We start from the raw sequence: 26,220 nt of genomic DNA on the forward strand, positions 1-26,220 counted from the left end.
TCCTCATTGCTCCTCATCAACAAGGCAGATAAGTTGGGACAGGATGGAGGAGCAAAAGAGGATGGCTAGAACCCCATGACCCTCCTAATGACATCAATAGGTATGCCATCCTGTTGGAAACTCCGAGAGCTTGGATTTCAGCTCTAATAAAACAAGCTTTCTGATTACTTTCAATGAGTATCGCTTCTCGGCCTTCTGGCTAAGATCAAGTGTAGTATGAATGCGATGAGCTGGAATCAGAGGTGAGCTTGCACTTCTATTCATAATTTGCCTGGTCTTTCTGATTTGATCAGTGTGAGGTATTTGTGCATGAGTTTTAAGTCCAGTCAAGTTGCTTCTGACTTATGGTGACCCTATGAATTAATGACTCCCAAAACATCCTATTGTTAACAGCCTCGCTCACGTCTTACAAACTGAGATCTGTGGCTTCCTTGATTGAGTCAATCCATTTCATGTGGGATATTTGCTAGTTGCCAATCTGGAAAGTTGCACTGATTCTAATTTGCCCAGTGTTAGAAACTGGAAGTATGAAAGCCCATGGTTTTCATATTCCATATGAAAACCAAATCATAGTTCTTTGAAGGACCATTGATGACAAGTGAAACAGCCATTCACTGCCACTATACTCTTAGACAGGCATATTGTCAGGATGTGGATAAAGGATGAAACACTGCTGTTAGACACAGCTAGAGTGTTGAGGTTGGGAAAATCAAGGGAATATTTATACTTACAATCCTTCCCGGCTGCCATCAATCAAAGCTTGAAATAAAGGCTTGTTGTGAGGTATGGTCTGTAAAATATTCCCATCGCCAGTGACATATCCAATGGCCCACTGTCCCAGTCGTGTGCAACTTAATCTGAAAATGTAGCTGTTTGACAGAAATGAAGTTAAAAATCACTTGGTTGAGGCAGAAAAAACCCCCAACCATATTAGAGGACTACATGCACAGGTACGCTGGTGGCTTGGATCTTAAGGTTATCTGCCACCACAAGGGTACCAGCGGATAAGAAATTTTCTTTGACTTCTCAGAAATAAAAGGTAATTGAAAAAAGAAAGAAGGCCACAAGTCATTTCTATAATGCACAGACTGAAGCACCTGTGAAAATCATGGGGCTGGTAAGATTTTATAATTATGACACATGGTGCCTATGACCCACTGAACATATCCTGCTAAAGAATTTTAACATTTCAAGAAAGCTTGAAAATCTGCTGGTGACAGATCCATATGTATTAAGCCTTACCATCTCTTTACAAGTGTGTCTCAGATTTACCAGGAATAGTAATACCATGGACACAGTTCCTCCAGCATGGCTGGGAAACTCAAAAACATACCAGGTAAAATGTAATTCACAATATGTGACTAGTTATCACTGGCCATTAGGCACATTACATATTTCCAACGTTGCCTTCAATATGGAACAAGTTTTACTACACAAATTAGACTTATAAAAGAAAAACGTATTATAAAATATCCATTATCATACTTCAGTTTTCCTAGCCAATGTATACAGAATCATGACTGAAAGCATGAAGTTTAACAGCACATAGAACAGACGAAATGAATTACCTTCCTGGTTTGGTGCTGTATTTCTGTAATCTTGCTTTAACTTCATCATAAGTCAGAAATGCCATATATCCAGGATGTGTCACAGCTAAGAAGTTCCAATTCCTTAATATTGAGCCCCAAGGCTAAATTCAAGGTGGGGAAAAAAAGGAAATTACACTTTCGTTCCACCCTTGCTCCATGGAGCCAAACATAGTACACATTTCTTTCTCTTCCACATTTTATGCTCATAACCTTGTGAGGCAATCAGGCTGAAAAATAGCAACAGCATAAAAGAGCAATCTTAAGCAAGTTTACTCAGAAGTAGCCCCCACTTTATTCCACGGGGCTTACCCACAGGAAAGTGATCTTAGGAATGTAGCCAAAGTCACTATATAAAATCTTACATGCATTGTGTTGACAGCCACTTGCTCTTAGTATATACAAGATAAGCAGAAGACGAAAAATTGGTTTTCATACTCTGTTTTTCTCTATCTTTAAGGAGTCTCAAAGCGGCTTACAATCACTCTCCCCTCAACAGACACTTTATGAGGTAGGTGGGGCTGACAGAGTTCAGAGAGAACTGTGACTAGCCCAAGGTCACCCAGCTGGCTTCATGTGGAATCAAACATGGTTCTCCAGATTAGAGTCCGCCACTCTTAACCACTACACCACACAAACGTTAGGTCCATTCCCTAGGCAATTACACCAAATTGTGGCAGAACAACAAAGAGAGGAGAAGAAAAAACTGGTCTGGATTATCAGCAGGTGAAGCAAGAAAACCACAATCAGCCACATATAACAGTTTGCTCTTTTCTGGCTACCTGACAATATTTTTTTTCTGGCTACCTGACAATATTTTTTTATGGCTACCTGACAATATTTTTTTTAATTAACAATTTCAAAAATTCTAACCAACCATTTTTTTCTACTTTACAATACAACAGTGTGATGGAGAGGTCCAGTTCTACCTTTCCCAGAGGCCAATGAGTTACGAGCATACCATAGTCTTCTGACTGGTGAATTTTAAGTAGAATTTGTTATGATGGTGCCAATAAAGGTATTGAATTTGAATCTGAGTTAAGAGCCAACTTCTGAGAACTAAAACTTTGTAATTAATTCATCAATCTGGGATCTTAAATTCAAATATTACTGTATTACTGTATTTGAGTCAGCCCATGTTGCTGAAGCTGTAAACAAGTGCCTCTGGTTTTCTGTGTTTAACCCCTGTTGACTGGATATCTAGTGTTCTAAGGAAAACACCAAATACACACATATTACCTGCCCTGAGCCTGTTCTCGGCTGGGGAGGGTGGGTTATAAGTTGAAAAAATCAATCAGTCAACCTTGAGTGCCGTGGCCAGTGAATTTAATTAACTACATGGTTGCAGAGAATAAAGGAAAGAAGTATCAGGTTATCTGACTTCAGTAGCTCTGTGCAGTAGCTGAATATTTCTGGGAAAGAGGAGAGGACACAATATCTAGAAAGGGGTCAAGGCTCTCTTCCATTAAAGGGAGAGGAGAATGATGGCAAACTGTAACTGTTTGACCTACCTGAGACCCTGTATGACAGAGGTTGTGGACAGTGGTAGGGTCTCTAAGTAAAGAGGGTGTCACAAAAAGCACTGTTGCACTTGTTTACCAAAGTCAAGTGTGCAATTTATCACATCAATCAGGAATGTGAAACATGGCAAATAGTATGATTGTAGGTAAAGTGTCCAAGAACAACATGTACACTCTCAGATCCGGCGTGATGTGCCCAAGTTGGAAATGTACCTGGAAATCCAACAGAATTGAGCCTTCTCAACCCTGCCTGTCTCTTCTGCTTTATTGGTAAGATTACAAAAGAATATAGAAATCTGTAGGCTCCATACTGACTGGACTTAGTCTAGTGATCTGTTCACCTAAGGTTTGTGGATTCTCCCCACTTTCCCCCTCCCCACAGCCATCACTTATAACCCCAGAAAAACTGATTCCCACAGTCACAAGATCTGCACTGAGCAACAGCTGTGCAGGTCGGGGGGCTGCAATGAGGAGGGGTAATGGGGAGATATCACTCACTCTTCAATTAGTATGGCTCTATCAACAGAAAAGGCACCCCAGGGGCATGTTAAACCAATGGTCTCCACTCATATTAACCATCCTGTACATACCAAGCCTTGGTTTTCCACTCTTAATATGGCAGCTTAAAATGAATCTAAGAATTCTCACTACAAGCTTCCCCTCAACAAAACTTGGCAAACTTTATAACTACAAACTGAAAATATGTACCAAATAAAAGCTTTCACAAAACTTAGCCAAAATTACTAAAACTCAAATCATTCATTTATACCAGTGCTTTCCAAAGTGGGTAGTACCACCCCATGGGGGGCAGTGGGATTACCTAGGGGGGCACTAAGAGGCAAGTGGGCAGCAGGGGGGCGCTAGAGGTGGGCCCCTTCAAATATGTTGTTGGAAAAGGTAGGGGGCACTGGGGTTGAGTTTGTGGAACCAAGGAGACGGTGGCCTGAAAAGTTTGGGAACCTCTGATTTATACCAAGGCATTCTAGTTAACACAGGGAAGGGATCAACGTGCCAAAGAAAATCACTTTAGACCACTAGAGAAATCTTCAGAATGTTAAAAAAAAATATCACGGTAGTGAAATCACAGAAAGGCAGCATTCAATACTGAATTAGTCTGAATAATTTACCTGAAATAATCTTGTGAAGATGTCAAATTCAAAAATTGAAATGTAGTCATTGCAAGTTAAATCAATAGTAGATTTCAATGCCATTGCTTCCAGACCAGAACTAATCTGATGCACTTCATGCAAACACTGCCGGAACACTTTCCAAGGCACTATGGTTCTAGGGTAAGAAAACAAATTAATGAATCACACTACTGTTATTTTCCAAAGGGTTTCAATATGGGTTTGTTCTCATGAAATGAAGTTGATAAATGAAGTTTCTTCAACCTTTTGACACACAGTTCCATCATATTAAAATACACAGTATGACCTCTATCTCATTCTCTTTACATCTCTGGTGTCGGTGCTAGAAACTGGTACAGATAAAAGTTTCAAGTGTTAACCATTTGTGCCTGTAGATGTTCTGTGTACCTTATACTAGTCTAATGGGCCCACAAAACTAAACAATTGCATCCTTCTTCAAGAAGCACTTAATGAAAACAGGGTAAAAGAATACAGAGACCTATGCCAAAAGCTGTAATTCATTACTTTAATATTATTTTAAAAGACTTTAGTGGCTGAAGCATTTTTCATACAACAGTTTCAGAATATTGTAGAACAATCTATAATTAACTATGGTTTTTCCATGAGCCCTATCAGTATTAGATACATCTTAAACATGAAAGTTACATTATATTATATTAAAACATTCCCTCTCTTATCTCTCCCCACCCAAAGCCCCAAGGTGGCTCACAGCAAATGCCTAGAAGGCAAAACACACATCTCATATAAAAAACATAAAATCAAAACAGAAATTGACAGACAGTAACACAGAGACCTAGGAAATATTGAGATAGCCTTAGCCCATATAGCCGAACTCCTCTGAATAACAATTAATACAACTGGAAAGGGTGGGACTCTTATTATAGCCAACAGACTATTCCACAAGATCACTGTTTAAGGGTTCTATTAGAACCATACATAAAAAGACTGTGACATGTGGCATCTTTAACAAGCTGAAACCCTTTCTTGAGATATCCATGTTCTGATCACATCCAGAGATGTTCTCCATAAGGCCGTCATTGAAGGTGGTTCAGAAGCTTTAACCTGGTGCAAATTACAGTGGTATGATTGCATCTTAATTCCTGAAACCCCTCCCCACAGTTGATTACCTAGCACTTAACTTGTCTAAATAAACTTGTCTTAGCTTTAAGCAGCAGGTTAAGTCTTTTGGTGTTGTTTTTTGCCTGATTTTATTTAGCTCGTGTTCTTGCTTTGATTAAAAAAAATCCATCCACTTCTCTATTGATTGTATTATGTTCTCAGTTCTGGGCGAAGGGCATCTTGTCATTCGTGGGTATTATCATCACGTGCCCAGGGAGGCAGGACCAAAAAACTTTCCAACTTCCTGTCTCCCTGGGCGGGAAGCCCAGTTTCCGTCCTGCCTTGGTTAGGGTGGCAGCATAGTTTTTGAACTCCGATCTTGAGGAATTTTTCCTTCACCCCTTTCTTTTTCAAGTCTGTCTTGCCTTTCCGTTCGTTCCCCCTTCTTGCTGTTTGTTATTTTTTCGCTCCGTTGGCCCTCCACGAGCGCTCACTCTTCCTCCCCCCCCCGCCTCCTCAGCTCCTCTCTTATCTCTCCGACCCCACTTCGCCTTGTTAGGCAAGATGGCGGACGGCAGGAGAGATTTAGATTTGGACATATTGTCTGAGGAGGATTGCGACTCAGCCCTCGTCGTCTCGGCAGGGCGCCGCTGCAGGGAAACTGCCGGCGGCCGGAGCGGCGGCCCCGGGAACCGCAGCGCGGAGGGGCCCTCAACTTCAAAAAAGGTGCGCTCTGAGGAGCCGCCTCAAAATGGCGCGGAGCGGAGCAACACTCACGAAATGGCGCCCGTTCCAACGATGGCCCCGGCAAACCCTGGGAGGATTGAGGATCCGGCTGACTCCAGTCTTCACTGGGGGGGGGGGGGTTAACGTATTTATAGTGGATTCGGAGGCCCCAGTTTCTAGAAGGGAAATGATTAATCTTTTTAACGGGGTCCTAGATAAACAGGCGCAGATGATGGAGGCCTTTAGAAATTCGCTCGCCCCCATCATCCAGGGCAACGACCCTTCTCATTCCCAACCCGTTGCCCACTCTCAACAGGAGCAGGGGGATAGGCAGAGCCGGCCAGGAGCGCAATGACGCACTAAGGCGGCTCTAAAAGCCCAACCTTCTATGCAGCCACAACAGACCATGGAAGAACAATTGTCAGTAGCCTCTGACAATGAAAGCAGGGAAGAAGGGGCGCTCGACTCTGACGAAGAGGCCCCAGTTCTGTTAGAGGAACAACACCCTCGCCTTTTTCTGGCTGAGGACTTTCAGGGCTTGCTTAATAAAGCGCTGATAGCTCTGGATCTCAATGAAGACCCAGATCCGGCTAATGAGGTTAAGGCCAAGTCCAAGAAAAAGGGAACCAGGGAATTCTTTCCCTGTACAAAGCCCCGTGTCTGGGAAATCCCCTTTCCGGAGTTTTTTGAAACTCAGGTTCAAACAGAGTTCGATAAGCCCCTTGCTAACAGGCAATTTCCTGCTAGCATTAAGAAGCTCTACACTATGGTGCCTCATGCCATGAGCCTTTTTCAACTGCCTCTCATAGACGCACCAGTAGCGGCTGTTCACTCCCCTGACCTGCATTCGGAGGATGGCATGGGGACCATAAGAGATCTAATGGACAGAAAGGCAGAGATCCTTTCAAAAAAGGTGCATGAGGCATCTACCTTGGCCATCCAGGCCTCTGCAGCTACCTCCCTTATGGCACGAGCCTCCATTGTGTGGCTCAGAAAAATCATACAGTTATACACTGGAGATAATCGTAAACTATCTGAAGGTCTTAACAGGCTGCTTAAGGCCTCAGCCTTCATGGCAGACGCTTCTCTGGAAGCCATGTCCTTTGCGGCTCGGGCCACTTCATCGAACATTGCCATCAGAAGGGCTCTCTGGATCCGCCCATGGCAAAATGAGATAAAAAATAAGACCTTAACCATGTCTTACCCTTACACTGGGGGTAAGTTCTTCGGGGAAAGACTTGAAAGGATTTTAATAGAGAACAAAGACAAAAAGAAGGTTCTACCCAAATCCTACAAGAAGGATGGGAAGCCCTCATCTTCTTTCCCTAACTTCAGATCCTCTCATACACTAGCCCCCTATAGGCCTGACCAGCCTAGAGGATCTTGGAACACCGGTAATAGGGGTTCCTTTCGTAGAGGGGGCGGCAGATTTTTTTGTCCCTCTCAGGGTCAACAACAACAGTTCCCTGGCAATAGAGGAGACAAGTTCAACAAGAACCACAAGCAGTGACGCCAAGTCACTACAGGTGGGAGGCAGGCTCCTGCAGTTCCATCAGGTGTGGGAGCGCTCCTACACGGATGCCTGGGTGTCTCAGATCATTTCATCGGGATACCTCATAGAATTCACCAGCATACCAAAAGACAAATTTCTAAATTCCCCAAGGTCAATTCGATTGGAAAAGCACCAAAGAACACTGCAGGCCATTTGTCACTTACAACAAATTCTAGCCATAGAACCAGTCCCTCCGGAGGAACAGGGCAAGGGGGTATATTCCACCTTCTTTACAGTCCCCAAGAAAAATGGGGACTGGCGAGCTATCTTGGACCTGAAACACCTAAACAAAAAGATCTGGTACAGGAAATTTCGGATGGAGACCCTCCAATCCATCTTGGAGGCCCTTCAGGTGGATCAGTTCCTAACCTCCTTGGAGCTAAAGGAGGCATACCTTCATATTCCAATTCACCCCTCTCACCGGAGGTTCCTCAGATTCTGTTACAACAAATCCCACTTCCAGTTCAGGGCACTCCCATTCGGGCTTACTTCCGCCCCACGAGTGTTCTCGAAAGTCTTAGTGACTGGTGGCGCTCCTGCGCCAGGAAGGGATAACAGTGTTTCCCTATCTGGACGACTTGCTAATATGCTCATAGTCCAGAGAGGAAGCCACAGTACACACATCCAAGGTAATCAATGTCCTAACGGAACACGGTTTCCTTGTGAACACAGAGAAGAGTCATCTAACACCCACGCAGAGGTTGGAACACTTGGGGGTCATTATAGACACACACCAGAATCGAGTGTTCCTGCCACGGGACAAGATCACCAAGATCCAGTCCATGGTGCACTCCACCATCAAATCCATTCAGGGGAAAATAATGATGCTAGCCAAACTCCTAGGCAAGATGGTAGCGTGCCTCAGCTCGGTACCATGGGCCAGGTTCCATTCCAGGCCGCTACAGATGCTGTTACAACCATACCAGGCCCTCATTACGCAGAGCAGGGACAAAACCATTCTTCTTCCTCTAGACTTTCGGCGCTCACTTCTTTGGTGGAGCAAGACCAGCAACCTCAGCAAGGGGCTGCATTTTCTGACAGAGGAACAGATTCAAATTTACACAGATGCGAGCCTGGAGGGTTGGGGTGCAACATGCCAGAACCACATAATACAGGGGACCTGGTCCCAGGAGGAAAAAAGGCTACACATAAATCTGTTAGAGCTAAGAGCAGTTCGATTGGCTCTAAGGCACTTCGAGTTTCTTATCCTGCACAGGCATGTTTTGGTCCGGACGGACAACACGTCGGCCAAAGCATATCTAAACAAGCAGGGGGGGTCGAGGTCATCCAGACTCCACAGAGAGGCAGAATCCATCCTCTCATAGGCCGAAATAAACCTGGTGTCACTTGCCGCGGAGCACGTAAGTGGGGTACTCAACATCAAAGCCGATTGGCTGAGTCGTCAGGTGTTGGACGAGGGAGAGTGGTCCCTCAACAGGTCGGTCTTCCAACAGGTGGTAGAGAGATTCGGCCAGCCACAGTTAGACCTGTTTGCCTCGGCAGTCAACCATCTGCTTCCAAGGTTTCTAACCTGCTATTTTCATTCGGAGGCGGAGGATATGGATGCCCTTCTGGCTCCATGGCCAAGGGAGATCCTATTCGCCTTCCCTCCTATCCCCATCCTCCAGAGGGTGATAAGGAAGATCAGACAGGAGGAAGCCACGGTAATCCTCATTGCTCCCATGTGGCCAAGAAGGCCATGGTTTCCAGGCCTGAGAGAACTCTCAATCCAGGAACCTTGGGAGCTTCCAAACATACCGGACCTACTGAATCAGGGCCCATTATTGCACCCGGAACCTCAATGGCTGCACTTAACCGCGTGGAAATTGAGAGGAGGTCCCTCTTAAAGAAGGGTTACACTGCAGCAGTGGTGGACACAATGTTAGAAGCCAGAAAGCCTTCCACCAGGAGGATTTATAACACCTCCTGGCGGGCCTTTGTGCTGTGGTGTAAGAGCAAGCGCTTTGATCCTCTATCCCTGGGCATTCCCTCCATCCTGGAGTTCCTGCAAGAGGGTATTCAGATGGGCCTTAAGGTCTCCACCCTGCGTAGACAGGTGGCAGCCTTGTCCACCGTGTTGTCAATAAAGGGGGGCTCCCCTCTGTCTAAACATCCGCATGTCATAACCTTCCTCAAGGGTGCGGGTCAAACTAGTCCACCAATAGTTCACCGTTTTCCCACCTGGCGTCTGAACGTGGTCCTAACGGCTCTAACCCGTCACCCCTTCGAACCTATCAGAGAGATCCCTTTAAGGATGCTCAGACTCAAGACTATATTTCTCACAGCAGTGACCTCAGCTCGTTGTGTTTCCGAGTTGAGTGCGCTCTCATGTGGAGAAGGTTTTTGCATATTTCATAGAGACAAGGTCGTCTTGCGACACAATCCCACCTTTATTCCCAAGGTGAATTCAATTTTTCACCGGTCACAGGAGATCCATTTACCGTCTTTCTGCCCTAATCCCTCTCGTTCAAAGGAAAGGGAGTGGCATCACTTAGACCTCAGGAGATTATTGAAGGTATATCTCAAGCGTACCGCTTCCCTTAGAAAATCGGATGCGCTCTTCATCTCCTTATCCAGTCCTTCCAAGGGTGGGAAGATGTCTCCATCTGCGATTAGCACTGCAGTGAGACAATGCATCATAGAAGCCTATAGGGCGAGCAGGATCACCCCTCCGGCTAGCATAACCGCGCACTCTGTGCGCAGCGTGGCCACTTCTGCTGCCTTTAACAGACAGGCTTCTGTGGACGAGATTTGTAGGGCTATTTAGCTCGGCGAGTCCGTAAACTGGGCTTCCCGCCCAGGGAGACAGGAAGTTTGGAAGTTTTTTGGTCCTGCCTCCCTGGGCACGTGATGATAATACCCACGAATGACAAGATGCCCTTCGATCCAGAACAGAAGGAGCCGTCACGGTGAGTAAACAAGGCTCCATTTTCTTGATGTGCTGCTTTTTTATTGCGAAGATGTTTTTAGGCTGCTGCATTACTTTTTTATTGCTGATTTTAATTATACTATTTAATTTGATTGTTTTTATGCTGCAAACTGACTCAAGAGCTATGTGCTGGGACCTGTAGTCACAGGTATTTTTTTTTTTTAAACTAAACCACTACCACCTCCATCCTTTCTAGATCTAGCTTGAAGGGCAAGCACAAGCCAAACTTTGTTGGTTTGGATGTAAGAGTAAACTGGTTTGCTACAAAAAAAAGGCAGGCCGCAAGGGTATTTGACTATGTAAGGCAGTGGTATTCACTCCACAGCTTTCAGAGAGCCACATTAATAACAATCAACCAAAGGAGCCGCATTTACCACCATCCCTGGTATGGGTAAGGCCTGCAGCTCAGGCAGCCACACAGCCGACTTGTCTTTCTAGTAAAAGCTGTTTCAAGGTGGAACTATCTGTCTGCGACAAGCCCCACTGGGCAAGAGCCTTATTCACTTTCTTGAAACATGGGGTAGGTACCATATTGGTGAACAGAAGAGCCGCAGATAGCTCCCAAGCCACTGTGTATCACTGGTGTAAGGGGACATAATCCTAAACTTTACATGTAATGGTGAACTTTACATGTAATAGCCATAACCATCAACACTGAATAATCCACACGACTTCCGGTGGTGCCGTTGGAGAGAGCACTCCATTTCCCCAGGTTGTCCTGGGAGAAATCCAAGTTTGCGTTATTTTTGGGGTACATAGATACCCCAATCCGACCCTTGCAAGTGGGTTGGAAAGCAGGAACTCCCTGCAGCCCGCAAACGCGGTTTGACCTCCTAGGTACTCTGAGGGGTAAGCCCCTCGGAGTCCTAGACGCCGGTCCTGCGAGGGCACTAGGGAAGGACATCGCCAAAACGCAACTTTGGCAGCAAGCTCTACCCTCCACCGCCTTAATACCAACATAAGGACTACATAAAGAAAAGAACCTCACCTCTTGACACCCAAGTGAGTACAAAAGAACTCTTCGTCTACTTACTAGAAATTTGAACAGACGGGAGGCTGATAAGAATATTTCTGGGACCCCCACCCCTCCATAATCCGAACTGAAAAAGTTTGATCTGAGTTAGTCATCGGGATTAGCGACAGGAGCCTTATCGGATCGATCAGCCTAAACCATAACAAAGAGTCGGAAGGATACCTTTTAGACTGACAAGAATTATCACCAATGAGAGGTCCGAAGGAAGGGGAGGGTGATTTCTCTTCCTGATTTTCCGGCGAATTCCTGCCACGTTTGCAGTAAGGGAGTGCCTGGAACGGAAGACTCTCTATAACACCCTCTCTATCATTGGAACTAAAACAACAGGAAGTAGCCGCGGGACTGAATATCCGTCGCACTCGAGTTACTTTCAAATCATTCCTGAAGGAATAACCATCGAGAAGAGGCGATAGAAGGTCTGCAGCACTAGTAACTTCCTGTTTACTTCCTGATTAATCCGATCTAGAGCGACCGAAAAAACTCACTGGTATTTTAAAACTTTAAAATGCAATTTTAAAGCCAATTTCGACTCTTTTCAACCCGAAAAAAATTACTAGGCTGATCTTTGAACTATCATCTTTTAACCAGCACCTTAAAGGCCCTGTCGGTGGACATGTATTTTACCAGCTTTTTTTGAATGTAAATGTCTCGACCCCGCTCTGGCTCACTACATAGCCCTGCCTATACTAAACTAAGGGACTCTTTACAAACCTCGACCATGGAAAAAAAGTTACAGGATATGCTAACTAAACAAACTGAGGCAACAAATAAACAGTTTGAACAGATGTCTGCACAGATGGCACAGTTGACTTCTATGATGACAAATCTTGGCCAAGCATCCCAAGCTATTAATCAGAAGTTGGATGTGGTCACTGGAGACTTGAAAGAAGTAAAAACTCAAATGATTGTTATGAAGACAGATATGCAAGCGATGGATGTATCAATTAAGAAAGTAATGGATGAGCACAAGGACACAAAGAAAAAATTAACAAGCCAAGAAAAACAGATTGAAACAATACAAGCGGATCAGATGGCGGCAAAAAATCAAATGGCAATGATGGAGATGAGAGTGAAAGAGACCAACCTTCGTATACGCAATTTTCCAGATATGATGGGAGATAATAAAGAATCTGCAATACCAAATTTGGCCTACTTATTTCAGATAGATGAACAAGAATTAAAACAAGCCATTAATAGAATATACAGGATACCACTACCTGCTAGAATGAGAAGATCTAAGCCAAGAGATTTGATGATAGTGTTCTATGACACCAGAGTTAAAGACAAGATTATGAAGATTCATTATGAAAATCCAGTGTCAGCAGGAGACTCCTCTCTTATACTACTGAAGGATATTCCAAGGCATCTACTTTCACAGAGGAATAACTACAAAGACTTTGTGTCTATACTGAAAGCTAATGGCATCAAATATCGTTGGATTATGCCACAAGGTTTGGCTTTCACCTATAAGGAAGTGAAAACGACAATTCTATCCCAAGCAGATGTGGGGAAATTTTTGAGAAAATATAAAATGGATCTTAAAGAATTACCTGGAGAGAAGGAGGAAGAAGAAGAGGAAGAAGAAGAGGTACAGGGTGCAGAAGGTGGTACTAAATTATAGACTTTTTATTTTGTTAAAAAATACTACATTATGGCAAAAGCAATTTCTTGGAACGTAAATGGACTGAATGAGAAAACTAAAAGGGCCAGAATCTTCAAATATCTACAGAAATATAAATACTCCCTAATTTGCCTACAAGAAACCCATATAGCTTCAAAGCATAAAAAATACTTGGAGAAACAGATGCTTGGACAAGCATTTATTGCTTCTGCTAAAACTAAAACAAAGGGAGTGGTAATCTATGCCCACCCCAGTCTCTGTCCAGAACTAGTATATAAAGACAATGAAGGAAGAATTGTAATTATCAGAACTAAAATATTGGGACAAAGGACAATAGTGGTTGGAATCTATGCACCCAATGAAGGGAAAAAATCCTTCTATGAAAAATTACATGACCTGATAACCCAGTACGCACAAGACCAAATTTTATTGATGGGCGACTTCAATGGAATTATTCTCCCATCTCTGGACAAAAAATCAAAAGCAAAAGATATCAATGATGGATGCTTGCCTAAAACCTTCTTTGCCATGGCTTCAGAATTAGAATTACAAGACATTTGGAGAACAATGAATACAACAGCTAAAGAATACACCTTTTATTCAGCAAGACACGATTCACACTCCAGAATTGATATGATATGGGCCAGTAAATCAATTTTCACGCAACTACGTAAAATTCATATTTTACCTAGAACTTTTTCTGATCACAATCCTGTTACCTTTGATTGGAACAATAAACAAGCATTTAGATGGCGAATGAACGATAAACTTTTAAAAGACAACAAGATACAAAAGGAATTACAGGTTTTAATGAAAGACTTTTTTGAAATTAACCTTAATGGGGAAACTTCTTTAAATACAGTCTGGGACGCATTCAAAGCTGTTCTGAGAGGTTTTATGATACAGAAACACTCGGCCTGGAAGAAGACTCAATTGCAATTTACAAACAACATACTTTGGAATTTACAAAATTTGGAGCAGAAATTGGTAATGGTAAACAGAAAATAGACAAATTTCTAAACTCAATACAGATGAAAGCTTTGTCAATGACCCAGAGAGAATGTATTGAAGCTCCAGTAACAAGGGAAGAAATACAAGAAGCAATACTGAGACAAAAAACGGATAAAACACCTGGACCAGATGGAATTACTGCACTATTTTATAGAACTTTTAGTGACAATTTAGTTGGATTTTTTGGTTCACTTTACAATGCAATTTTGGACGAGGGAACATCCCCGGAGACTTGGTCACACGCATTTATATCACTGATACCCAAAGAAGGAAGAGATCCAGAAAAAACATCTAATTACAGACCTATATCGCTCTTAAATGTGGATTACAAAATTTTTGCTTCGGTTTTGGCATGTAGGATAAAGCAATTTATTAAGGATCTTATACATGAGGACCAAGCAGGTTTTATACCAGGAAGGCAAATAAAAGACAATGTAAGAATTTTACTAGATTCACTGGAATATTATGACCATAATATTCAACAAACTGCGGCTTTTGTATTTTTGGATGCAGAAAAAGCCTTTGATATGGTCTCTTGGAACTTTTTGAAACGGATTTTGGATAAATTGAATTTTGGAGATCGTTTTCAGAAAGGTATATCGGCTATTTATACCTCCCAACAAGCTAAAATTTTGGTTAATGAATCAATGTCAGATAACTGCCAAATCACGAAAGGGACTAGACAGGGATGTCCCTTGTCTCCACTTTTATTTTTGTTGGTGTTGGAACCGCTATGTGTGAAACTAAGAAGTATGGAGGACATCCGCGGGCTAAGAATTAAAAAACATGAATTTAAGTTGAGAGCATTCGCGGATGACCTACTGCTAATTTTGGAAAACCCAACACAGTCAATGAATATACTTCAGGAGACTTTGGATGATTTTGGAAAAGTATCAGGCTTTAAAGTGAATCAAGAAAAAACAAAGATAATATTTAAAAATTTATCGGAAATACAACAACAGGAATTTATATCATATACTGGCTGGGAGAAAGCTAACAAAGTTAAATACCTGGGAATTTGGATCACTGCAAAGAATAAAGATCTGTTAACCAACAATTACCTCAAGTTATGGGGTAAGATTAAAACTGATATGATTATATGGTCAAACAAAAAATTGTCATTAATGGGACGTATCTCAACGATCCAAATGAATGTCTTACCGAGGATGCTCTTCTTATTCCAAAATTTACCAATAATATCACAAACAAAATATTTTGAAACTTGGAGGAAAGACATTTCAAACTTCATCTGGCAAGGAAAAAAACCAAGGACTGCTTATAAATACTTGGTGGATCTAAAAACTAGAGGAGGTTTAGCACTGCCTAATTTTCAACTCTATGCTGAAGCGGTAGCTTTAGTATGGCTAAAAGACTGGATGAATTTGTCAAATGTACGTTTGCTAGACTTGGAAGGTTATAATAACTTAAGTGGATGGCATGGTTATTTGTGGTATGATAAAATTAAATTACAAGCAACATTCCGTAATCATATAATCAGGTCCTCTCTACTTCGTATTTGGATGAGATATAAACACATTTTGGAACCAGAAACACCGATGTGGATATCGCCCCAAGAAATGCTAACTTTGCGCCCACTTAGACCAGACAAATTTATTACCTATCAAGATCTAACTAATTGGGAAGGAAAGAAATGCTCACTAAAAGACTTTCAACTGCTTAAGGATGATTTACAATGGCTTCAATATTACCAAATCAAATCAGTTTTTGTACAAGATGCAAAAAAAGGTTTCTCTAAAGAAAAATCTCCTTTTCAAAGGATTCTACTAGACAATAATACAAAGCTGATTTCTAAAATGTATAATCTCCTTTTAACAATATACTGTGAGCAGGCCACGATTAAACCAACTATGATCGATTGGGCTCAAAATGTGGGACATGATATTGTTTTAAATAAATGGGAAAGATTATGGTCTAAAGATTTAAAAGGAATAAAAGCACAGTCAGTGCGAGAAAACATCTATAAAATGATGTATAGATGGTATCTAACACCCAAGAAAATTGCAAAGATTTATAAAACGATGTCCCCTACTTGTTGGAAATGTAACAAAGAAATTGGTTCCTTTTATCACATGTGGTGGACCTGTGACAAAGCCAAAGACTTCTGGGACATGATTTATAACGAACTGAGATTAATACTACAAAAGAATATATCCAAAACACCAGAAATGATGTTATTGAGTATGATTCCAGACGACTTAGCAACACAAAGAACCTTTTTGATATATGCCACAACAGCTGCGAGACTGCTTTATGCAGCGAAATGGAAAGGGCTAGAAACTCCAGAGAAAAAAGACTGGATTGTTAAAATGTTTGAAGTGGCAGAAATGGCAAAACTCACAGCTATTCTAAATGAAGAAAATGACGTTCGGTTTTTGGGGGAATGGGGGGCGTGGATGCATTATTGTGAATATGAGTTAAAATTGGGAAGAATGGAAGAATATTTTCTAATCTGATCCAGAGGATTATTTTTGATTTTTTTTTTTATATTGAATAAGCATAATTATATTTACTAACAGATTACGGTTTTTTATATATGGTATTGATATTTTATCAAGATTAGATTACCTATGACGGGAGGAACTTTTTATTAAGAGGCAGATAGAGGTGATGGGGAAGTCAAAAAATTTTCCATTTCTTTTTTTTCTTTTTTCTTTTCTCTTTTTTATTATATGATATGGAATTATAACAACTTTAGGTTAGAATTGAAATTCGATATTGTTATAGATGTTGTTTAATGCAATGGAAAATTTCTATCATAAAACCCAATAAAATTTATATAAAAAAAAACACTGAATAATCCACACACACCCCTTACAATAAATATTTCCTTTATTTATTGGGCATAGCGCATTTGTTGCAGGATGATTTCATTTCTTTAATACTTAAATGCAACATTTTGTACCTGGGAAAAGCCACTCTTCTAATTAGAATCATTATTATTATAAAGGCTGGCAATTACACATATTCACTGTTATTGGGATCTATGTACAGAATACTTTCTGACTGAAGAGGTCCTTAGGCAAGGCGTCCCATGTTGCTACAAGGGGGAACATGTCTGATACAACAGTCTATTAATAATCAAACTGTTTCAATCAGACATAGCTATTTAGAACACCCTAGCAGCCTACTTGTTAAAAGGTTTGTACAAAAATTTGGAACGATCGGAACACAGGGACTATAACCTGTGGGTCTAGAGCCAATGCAACTCAAGCGTAGAAACAAATGTGTTTGTTTATTTAAATCTGGTCTTTAAGGTAAGGTTGATTGTAGGTATAAGTGAGATGCTTGAATAACCAATATGTGAAAGGAAAAATAGGCAAAGATTTTTACAGGACTCAAAGGCTTCTTAGAGTTGCTTTACAGAAAAGTAATTTATAGAAGTGAACAGCTGACAGTATTCAGTGAGTGTGAACCACACACAGATTTATGCCGGTACACTAAAGCAATCGTGCAGGGACCCTCAATAGTTTTATTACTAAGACCTTTTGTCTCCCCTCCCTCATAAATTACTTATGACAACTAATGTTTCAGCTGGAGAAACTTTCTGTATTATTAACCAACTTGTCAATCAGTAATGTTAAACTGTGTGTTTTCAGTTATGTAAATAGGCTTTCTTATACTGGCTTTGTTGATCTTTGACATAGTTTGGCTCCTTTAATTATAAAAGACTTCTGATTCCTGAATTGGAAGCATAAATACACTACTAGATAACAATTCCAGGTGAGTAGCCATGTCAGCCTGTAGCAGCAAAATAAAACAAGAGTTCAGAGACTATCAAAATGTATCCCAACAAAAGCTTTGGTAAGTCAAAGTTCACTTCATCAGATGTATGAAGTGTACATCCATAAGGCTAATGCATTTAAACTAAAGACTGCAAGAACAGAAAGGTGGAGAAATGTTACAAGGAGAAACCACTTTAAAACATGATTGAATCAAAAGAGTAATTAATCCACTCAGAGTGGGTGAGGATCAAAGTAAGTAAGTAGCCAAAGATTAACAAAATCATTGAGCAGCTAGCAGTGGAGATACAGGTGTATTTGTTGCTTTAGGCATTACTTAGAATCTGAAGATCTATTTTATGTATCTGGATATCACATTGCCATATTAAAAAGAAAGTTTTAACAGACATCAGATGATTCAGCAGAACTTCTCTTTGCAAGAAGTCAGCTCTAATTTTTTTTTTAGAATTATGAACTTTCACTCAATGCTGAATCATTCAAACGTTTGGCTTAGACATGACTTTTTTGAAGACATTCCCCTTAATACTGAATAAGAAACTTTTGGCTCAGGCACACAATTCTTTATAACATGGTCCTCACAGAAAATGGGGATTAAATATATTTCATAACACACATGCTTACGCGGTTACACTTGTTTCCAATGTGCTGCATAGAACTAAGCTGTATTTTAATAACAGATACTCTATTAGAGTTTCAGTATATTCATTTGGAAAGTGCCATTCCTCAACTTCTATACTAAAAATGACTCTCTTAATAAATTTCAGATGTACTATGTTGTGTGCCTGTGCTTGCAGAGCCCTCATTTGCTTATTTTTTATCCTGCCTCAAGAGACTTTGGTTGGGAGTCTCTACTCTGAGGAAAAACCAGCTTTTTGGATTTATCTTATCGAATCAAGGACTTTGAGCCCATTCCTGAAGGGGGGGCACGGCTCTTTAGGAGCCAGCATGACCCCATGCTGGCAGAGGTGCCACTTTATCATGGAATAAAGTGGCACCTACACCAGAGCGGGGGCAAAAATAGCCTGTCTGGTAGCATGGGTTGGTCGACTGTTTGAAAAAATATAAGCCCACAGCTGCTTTGGGTACATGGAATCTCAGCACACCTTACAATTTTCTGGGATGAAGCCAACCCGAAGTTTTACATATATTCTAGAAGGATCCAGCTTCAATTTCTAATACTAATTTTCCAGGTAAAAGGTATCTATAGATTCTATAAGGTAGTGATGCTTTCTGAACCAGTCTGAACAACTGTAATGTTTTATTAAAAATGCAATCTAAACTTAAAAGGAATCACAAAGTATGTAAATGTAGTGCTACATTTTGGTGTGTGTGTATGTTGGTATTTCTTCTCAAAAGTGTTAAGTACCCTTCTAAGATTGCTGAGAAGGGCTATAGTTCTTCCTTGCTGAGATACTCAAGAGGATGATGAAAAACTCATGTCCTTCTAAAGGACCGGACACACAACAAATGTAAAAATAATCCAAATGAATGTAGATTATTTTCTGTTAATTTCTTTAAAGGGAAAGTAGATGGCTGCAAATAAAGGTCCAATTTAGAAAAATAAATATTAATGGCTAAAAAATTCCAATATAATAACAATCTTTTGATTTTCTGTCTTTATTCCCAATAGTATCTTTCACATTTCTGTACTAAACAGCAGATGAACTACAGTATAAATCATAAAAATGCTAGAACTGGGGGAAATGAAGTGCTATGGAGTGCTACAATGCATATAACGAAGACACTAGAGGATTATATGTGCATTTTGCAACTCTTTTGGGATCACTACAATATTTGTAAACAAATATAATTGCTGAGTACATGCTGAGTCCATTTAGCACTAACATTAGCTTAACTGCCTTTCCTTTTATTTTAAATACAATGGTAAATTAAGGATAAAGCAGCTTCAGTATTTCAAATGAACTTCAAAACACATTTACATTACAGCTAGTTGCAGAAGTGTTGCCTATTCAGATTCTTATGTTCTTGCTTTAATACTGTCTTTCACCTGGTTCTGTTCCTACCTTGTTCATTACTTCAACATCCTTTTGAGAAGGTGCTTTTCTATCCACAATTTTCAATCTGTTGTACATTTCAAAAAAAGTAGTATTCCTAGAAAAAAAAATATGGTCCACCTCCAGAATTTAGGAACCACTTAATCACATGGTAGAGCACATTACAGTAATGTAACACAAATGTTTTCAGTAGACATCTCTTTGGGGAGGGGGGGGGGCTGAACAATTCCACCTTTTCATTTGCAGCAGAGGAATTATCTGTGCATAAATTATGGTGAGAGTGCCTACTCTAACTGAAATAAAAGCTAGATCCTGCAGCAATCTTATGCAAACCTGTCTGGGAGTAAAGTCCATTAGTCCAAACTCAGGGGGTTGCCTGGGCAGGTTGCGCTCTTCCAAAGCAAGCAACTGTTCATTCACAAAATTGTATGATTGTATAAGTAATTTTGTAGTTAGAGCAAAGGTGATTAAGAAAGCCAAGAATCTGGCACTGCTTTTTTTCTCCTTATGTATGGTCAGAGTGTGTAAGTCTTCTTGGTTCTTTAAGTAGAAGAAGCAATGAGAATCTCTGAAGTATGAGCAAATTCTTGGCAGTTGTTTGGCAAACTAGGACCTGAAGGAATGTTCAGGGAGATGGCTAGCCAAGCTGCGTTACTGTTTCAAGACACTCTAGCAAGTTGTGTCTGTAGCCAAGATGCCTATGTTCATACATCGTATGACGTGATCACGTTAAGACTAAATGGTAAGACTAAACCACCTTCAAACCAGTTTCAGATATTGATTTGAGTTACCTAAGCAGGAGAAAGTTACATCCGTAATATAAGCAATATATCAGTTTAACCAATGTATCTATTCTGAAGAGATAGTGCAGGGCATAAGATGGTGGTGGAGAATTCAAACCTATTTAAAAAGGTGAGGGGTTGGTTATTAATTAGTATTTTAATTACTAAAATGTTTCTGTAAATCACTCTCTCATATCTAGGAATGTATCCCACAGCAACATACGAATGAATGCATGTAACTAATATGTACTGCTAGACAGACACTTTGAATACACTCATAATTTTCTCTTCACCTGTCTACAGTTTTGTCATTTACAGTGAGGGGAAAAAGTATTTGATCCCCTGCTGAATTCGCCCGTTTGTCCTCTGACGAAGAAAAGACCAGTCCATAATTTTAATGGTAGGTCTATTGTAGCTGTAAGAGACAAATAACAAAAGGAAAAACCCCAGAAACCCAGAAGACAAAAGTCAGAGATTGATGTGCATTATAATGAGTGAAATAAGTATTTGATCCCTTTGCAAAAGATGACTTAGTACTTGGTGGCAAAACCCTTGTTGGCAATTACAGAGGTCAGACGTTTCTTGTAGGTGGCCACCAGGTTTGCACACATCTCAGGAGGTATTTTGTCCCACTCCTCTTTGCAGATCCTCTCCAAGATTTCGAGGCTGATGTGTAGCTACTCGAACCTTCAGCTCCCTCCACAGATTTTCGATGGGATTAAGGTATGGAGACTGGCTAGGCCACTCCAGGACCTTAATGTGCTTCTTCATGAGCCACTCCTTTCTTGGCTTGGTCATTGTCATGCTGGAATACCCATCCCCGGCCCATTTTCAATGCCCTGGCTGAGGGAAGGAGGTGCTCACCCAAGATTTGACGATACATGGTCCCGTCCATCGTCCCTTCAATGCGGTGAAGGTGTCCTGTCCCCTTAGCAGAAAAACACCCTCAAAGTATAATATGTCCGCCTCCATGTTTGACGGTGGGGATGGTGTTCTTGGGGTCGTAGGCAGCATTCCTCCTCCTCCAAACATGGCGAGTTGAGTTGATGCCAAAGAGCTCGATTTTGGTCTCATCTGACCGCAACACTTTCACCCAGTTCTCCTCTGGGTCATTCAGATGTGTGTTGGCAAACTGCAGACGGGCCTGTACATGTGCTGTCTTGAGCAAGGGGACCTTGCGGGCTCTGCAAGATCTCAGTCCTTCACGGCGTAGTGTGTTACCAACTGTTTTCATGGTGACTATGATCCCAGCTGCCCTGAGATCATTGACAGGTCCCCCCCGGGTAGTTCTGGGCTGCTTCATCACCGTTCTCATGATCATTGCAACTCCACGAGATGAGATCTTGCATGGAGCCCCAGACCGAGGGAGGTTGACAGTTGTTTTGTGTTTCTTCCATTTGCGAATTATTGCACCAACTGTTGTCACCTTCTCACCAAGCTGCTTGGCAATAGTCTTGTAGCCCAGTCCAGCCTTGTGCAGGTCTACAATCTTGTCCCTGACATCCTTGGACAGCTCTTTGGTCTTGGTCATGGTGGCTAGTTTGGAATCTGATGGATTGATTGCTTCTGTCGACAGGTGTCTTTTGTACAGGTACTGTAACAAGCTGGGATTACAGGTAAGACCTCTCCCTTACAGCAGGTGCTTCTAATCTCAGCTCGTTACATACAGTGAAGATACCAGGTAGCCTGACTTCTGGCTGGTTGACGGGATCAAATCTGGCTGGTTGATAGGAGATCAAATACTTATTTCACTCAGTATAATGCACATCAATCTCTGACTTTTGTCTTCTGGGTTTCTGGGGGTTTTCCTGTTGTTATTCTGTCTCTCACAGCTACAATAGACCTACCATTAAAATTATGGACTGGTCATTTCTTCGTCAGAGGGCAAACGGGCAAATTCAGCAGGGGATCAAATACTTTTCCCCCTCACTGTAAAGCAGGGTGGATAAAAATCAATATTTTTTTAAATCAGATTTATTTAAATCAGTTTTTTGAGGAAACATCTATCTAAAGATAGTTTTTTATTTAAGGTACATTTTTATTTAAGGTAGATTATAGTCCAAAGTATTATGAAAATGATTAATTTTTAATTATGTAACATGAGGTTGTATGCTCATGCAATGTTTAACTTTTTTTTGGGTAAATGAATTCCATTAATACAGTCACAATGTCATGCTCTTCCAGAGGTTTCTGTAAGATTTTTTTCTGTAGTGAGCGCCTGTGGGGCATTTTGAAATTCTAAGCCTGGACAGGAGGCAAACTAGTGCAAAGACGCCAATCATCTTGGCAAGTAATAAATATCAGCTTTCTACACCACCCACTTAGGGAGGGAAAATAAAATATAAGTCACATTTCCTGTACAATTGTCTATTTCTGACAACACAGTAAATCTTTCTTTTAGGAAGTCCAAAAAAGGCCCTGCTCTCTTACATATGAGCACAAGCACTGAAGTTTTTTCTGCAAGAATCAACACTTGGCATTTCAGGTCCCTAAACTCAAAATGTAATGAGAAAACCCAGAGTTAATTTTGACAAGACTGAACACCAAAGCTTCCCTGCAGTTTACAGTTTAAAAAATGGAATAAACAAAACCATTTGTAAAGTAATTTGTCCTAACAAGCATTGGTTTAAAAGACATGACCCAAGGCATATTGCCAAGCATAAACTCAGTAGATTAAATAGCAACTCATATACAATTGGTTCCAGGCATTCTAGGAGATATTATATTCAAGTGCAAAAAGAACTCCAGTTCTCTAATAGTTTATAAATGCTACTATGTCTACTAGTGTCCTGAAGGCAATTATGTCGTTTTCCAGCAATACCTTGCAAAGATCAGTGACATTCCCTTGCTAGAGAAGTGCAATATCAAGCTAATCTACCATCTTCAATTACAAGCAAGTCAGATGCCCCAAATAAATTTGAAAGAAAATACAATGATAACAGTCATCCCCTCTTGTTTTCCAGATCAGAATTACATTGCCTCAGAAACTGAAGTAGTCGCTAAAATTAAATGTAACTAAGATCTGTCCTCCCTGTATTTTTGTAGTCTGTTTAAAATCCAATCTGTGCTAGCAACAGTAACCACTATAATGCTCTGAAAAACCATCTCTAGTTATTTACACATGTAAAGCTCAGTGCAGTCCGAGCTGTTCCACAAGAATACCATACTACTGGCCTGGGCTACACATACAACAGAATAAAATTGTGATTTGGTGGCCTGAAGCAGTAGAATAGACTGTATCCCTAGAGACTTCAGGAAAGAGATTACATTTTTTCAAAGTTTTACCACATTTATAATTCCTTACAAGCAGAAAACGTATACAGCATGCAAAGGGCTAGACTAAGTCTTCTCTCCTTGGTGTACTTTTTTTCATTTGCAGGAAGTTGTTAATGAAGTGAGCGCTGACTCACAAAAAAATTCAGTGGAATAAATTTTGTTAGTCTTGCTTTAGTCAACATTTAAAAGGTCTCTCTTCCTATCTGCATTCTAAAGTAGCACAGTTCATTCTACCACCTCATTCGGCTTAACTTGTATGGTACAATCTCAGGGCTAGATAGAAATATGGAAAGTATGCATAGACACCCCCCTTCCATTCCCTATAACACCTCCTTCTGCAACCTGCACATATGGCCATGCATTTATGTTGGTGGGGAAAAACTGGACAGTGTGGAAGCCCTTCATGCCAAGATCTTGTGCCCGGGTTCAGCTGAAACCACTTATAACATTTTATTTCTAAATAGAGTCAAGTTCCAAGCCAGATTACTTTTCCAAGTGAGTTGTCAATATCTAAAACTATTATTGGTAAAACTGTCTTCATCTTTATGAATTTAAGATATTGCCAACAATAATGATTTTAGAAATGGTTAACTCAATTCATTGAAGCAGTGAACAAAGAAGTTTGCAATTATGCATAGAATATTATCTAAGCTATGGCTTTTACTGATGAAATACTCATTTCTCATGGCCTCGCCCTCACAGTTGTTATAGCATTTTAACAATAGAAATATTGTCAAATATTCATGAAAAATGTAAAGCTGAAAGCAATTCACCTCTTCATCACTGGCACATAACTTTGTCCAATCTATATTGACAGACTCAACAACAGCAAAATGATACTTACTTATCTCCAAAGAACTTCCTCCAGAATTCTGCAGCATCAGCTTTTGTAATACGAAAGTTGTCACCCTGGAATTGGCCATTAGGGAAGATTGCCTTGATTTCTGCAAGCATGTGACTGAAGATGAGGGAAAGCTTTGTGAGATTCCGCCTGCAAAGAAAAGAAAAGAAAAGAAAAGAAAAGAAAAGAAAAGGGAACAGGGCTGTTACTGCAAGGGGTTCCTGGGCCCCCAGCAACAGGTCCCAATGGGTCTGCCCCCAGCCTCTCCCCAGAGGCCAGCCTCTGAGGAAGAGCTGGAGAAGGCTGCTGAGCATGTGCAGCCCAGCAAAGGCCTTTAAAAGCAGGAAGGAACAGGCCAATGAGGAAGTGCCAGACCTTCATTCCTAAGAACAAAAAGAGAAGACTGGAGAGCAGGAAGAGGACAAGGGTGTCTATCAAATCCACTCCCCCCTCAACTATGAAGCTGCTCTGAAGAGCAAGGTTAAAGACCTTGGGAGGGCAGGGCCTTGATCCCTCCTCTTACAGTATTATTTTTTTAACTTTTACCTATCATAAGACCACCCTGTATAGTATTCTCCCCAGTATGATCTTAATGCACAGGAGGTCATCTTATAATGAAAAGCTACCACTCCCTATATTCTGAATGACATCAGCTATAAAATTAGAGAAATAAATTCTGGGTTGCTCATAAATATATCACTCCATACAATGCCCTGCCCACTCCTTCAACAGTGACTAACTCAAAAAACCTTCTTTCCTGTTGAAGGGCTTCAGTTTAATAGTTGATGCCTAGTTCAACGCTTCTCACTGGGGGAACGATGAAATGATGCATAAATGGCACTGAAATATGGTTCATAGTATTTATGTTTTGGAAAAGAACTTTTGAATCATGTGATGAGAAAGGAGATTTTCAGCATCACAAATGAAGGAGCTACATCACACAGACAACAAATCCATAACATAAAAATGTGGATACTCATGCAAGAATAATGCCAAAAGCTGTTTTCATTAGCCTCATTGTCGATCGCAACTGAAATAATACATTCTACAAGTAAATCATTGTTTGCATTTTTAAACTGGTCAGCAATATATCAGACTGCACACACATGCAATGGAAGGAGTAAAGCATGGGATTTCTGTTATTACCCTGAAGCAGACAGCTATTCTCTACCTATAAAATGCTAGATACACATGAGAAGGTTGTGCAATTTCTTTTAAGTTTACAGTTTTCACTTCAGCATTCTGAAGATGTGATCCAATCCTGCAAAATACCACACCTGGAAATTTGTGAATTGGGCTCAGTTTTTTTTAACACAACAGACAACAGCAAGCATGTTAATATTTTCAGCTGTGCATACCA

General features: G+C 40.8%; 1 protein-coding gene and 1 pseudogene across 2 annotated transcripts in view; one reads left to right on the plus strand and one right to left on the minus strand.

The window, feature by feature from the left end:
* The window catches only part of CBLB (Cbl proto-oncogene B), a 92,645-nt gene that overhangs the window by 41,490 nt on the left and 24,935 nt on the right, over positions 1 to 26,220 (minus strand). For both annotated transcript variants that reach the window (XM_056858494.1, XM_056858493.1), the window contains exons 3-6: positions 24,864 to 25,010; positions 4,234 to 4,390; positions 1,569 to 1,690; positions 732 to 869 (exon numbers count right to left, since the gene is read on the minus strand). In XM_056858494.1, the coding sequence (XP_056714472.1) occupies positions 732 to 869; positions 1,569 to 1,690; positions 4,234 to 4,390; positions 24,864 to 25,010 (564 nt within the window). The remainder of the gene's footprint in view (positions 1 to 731; positions 870 to 1,568; positions 1,691 to 4,233; positions 4,391 to 24,863; positions 25,011 to 26,220) is intronic.
* LOC130485701 (U2 spliceosomal RNA) lies at positions 180 to 308 on the plus strand (annotated as a pseudogene).

Source organism: Euleptes europaea, chromosome 12 (genome assembly GCF_029931775.1).
Source record: "Euleptes europaea isolate rEulEur1 chromosome 12, rEulEur1.hap1, whole genome shotgun sequence".
Classification (NCBI taxonomy): Eukaryota; Metazoa; Chordata; class Lepidosauria; order Squamata; family Sphaerodactylidae; genus Euleptes; species Euleptes europaea.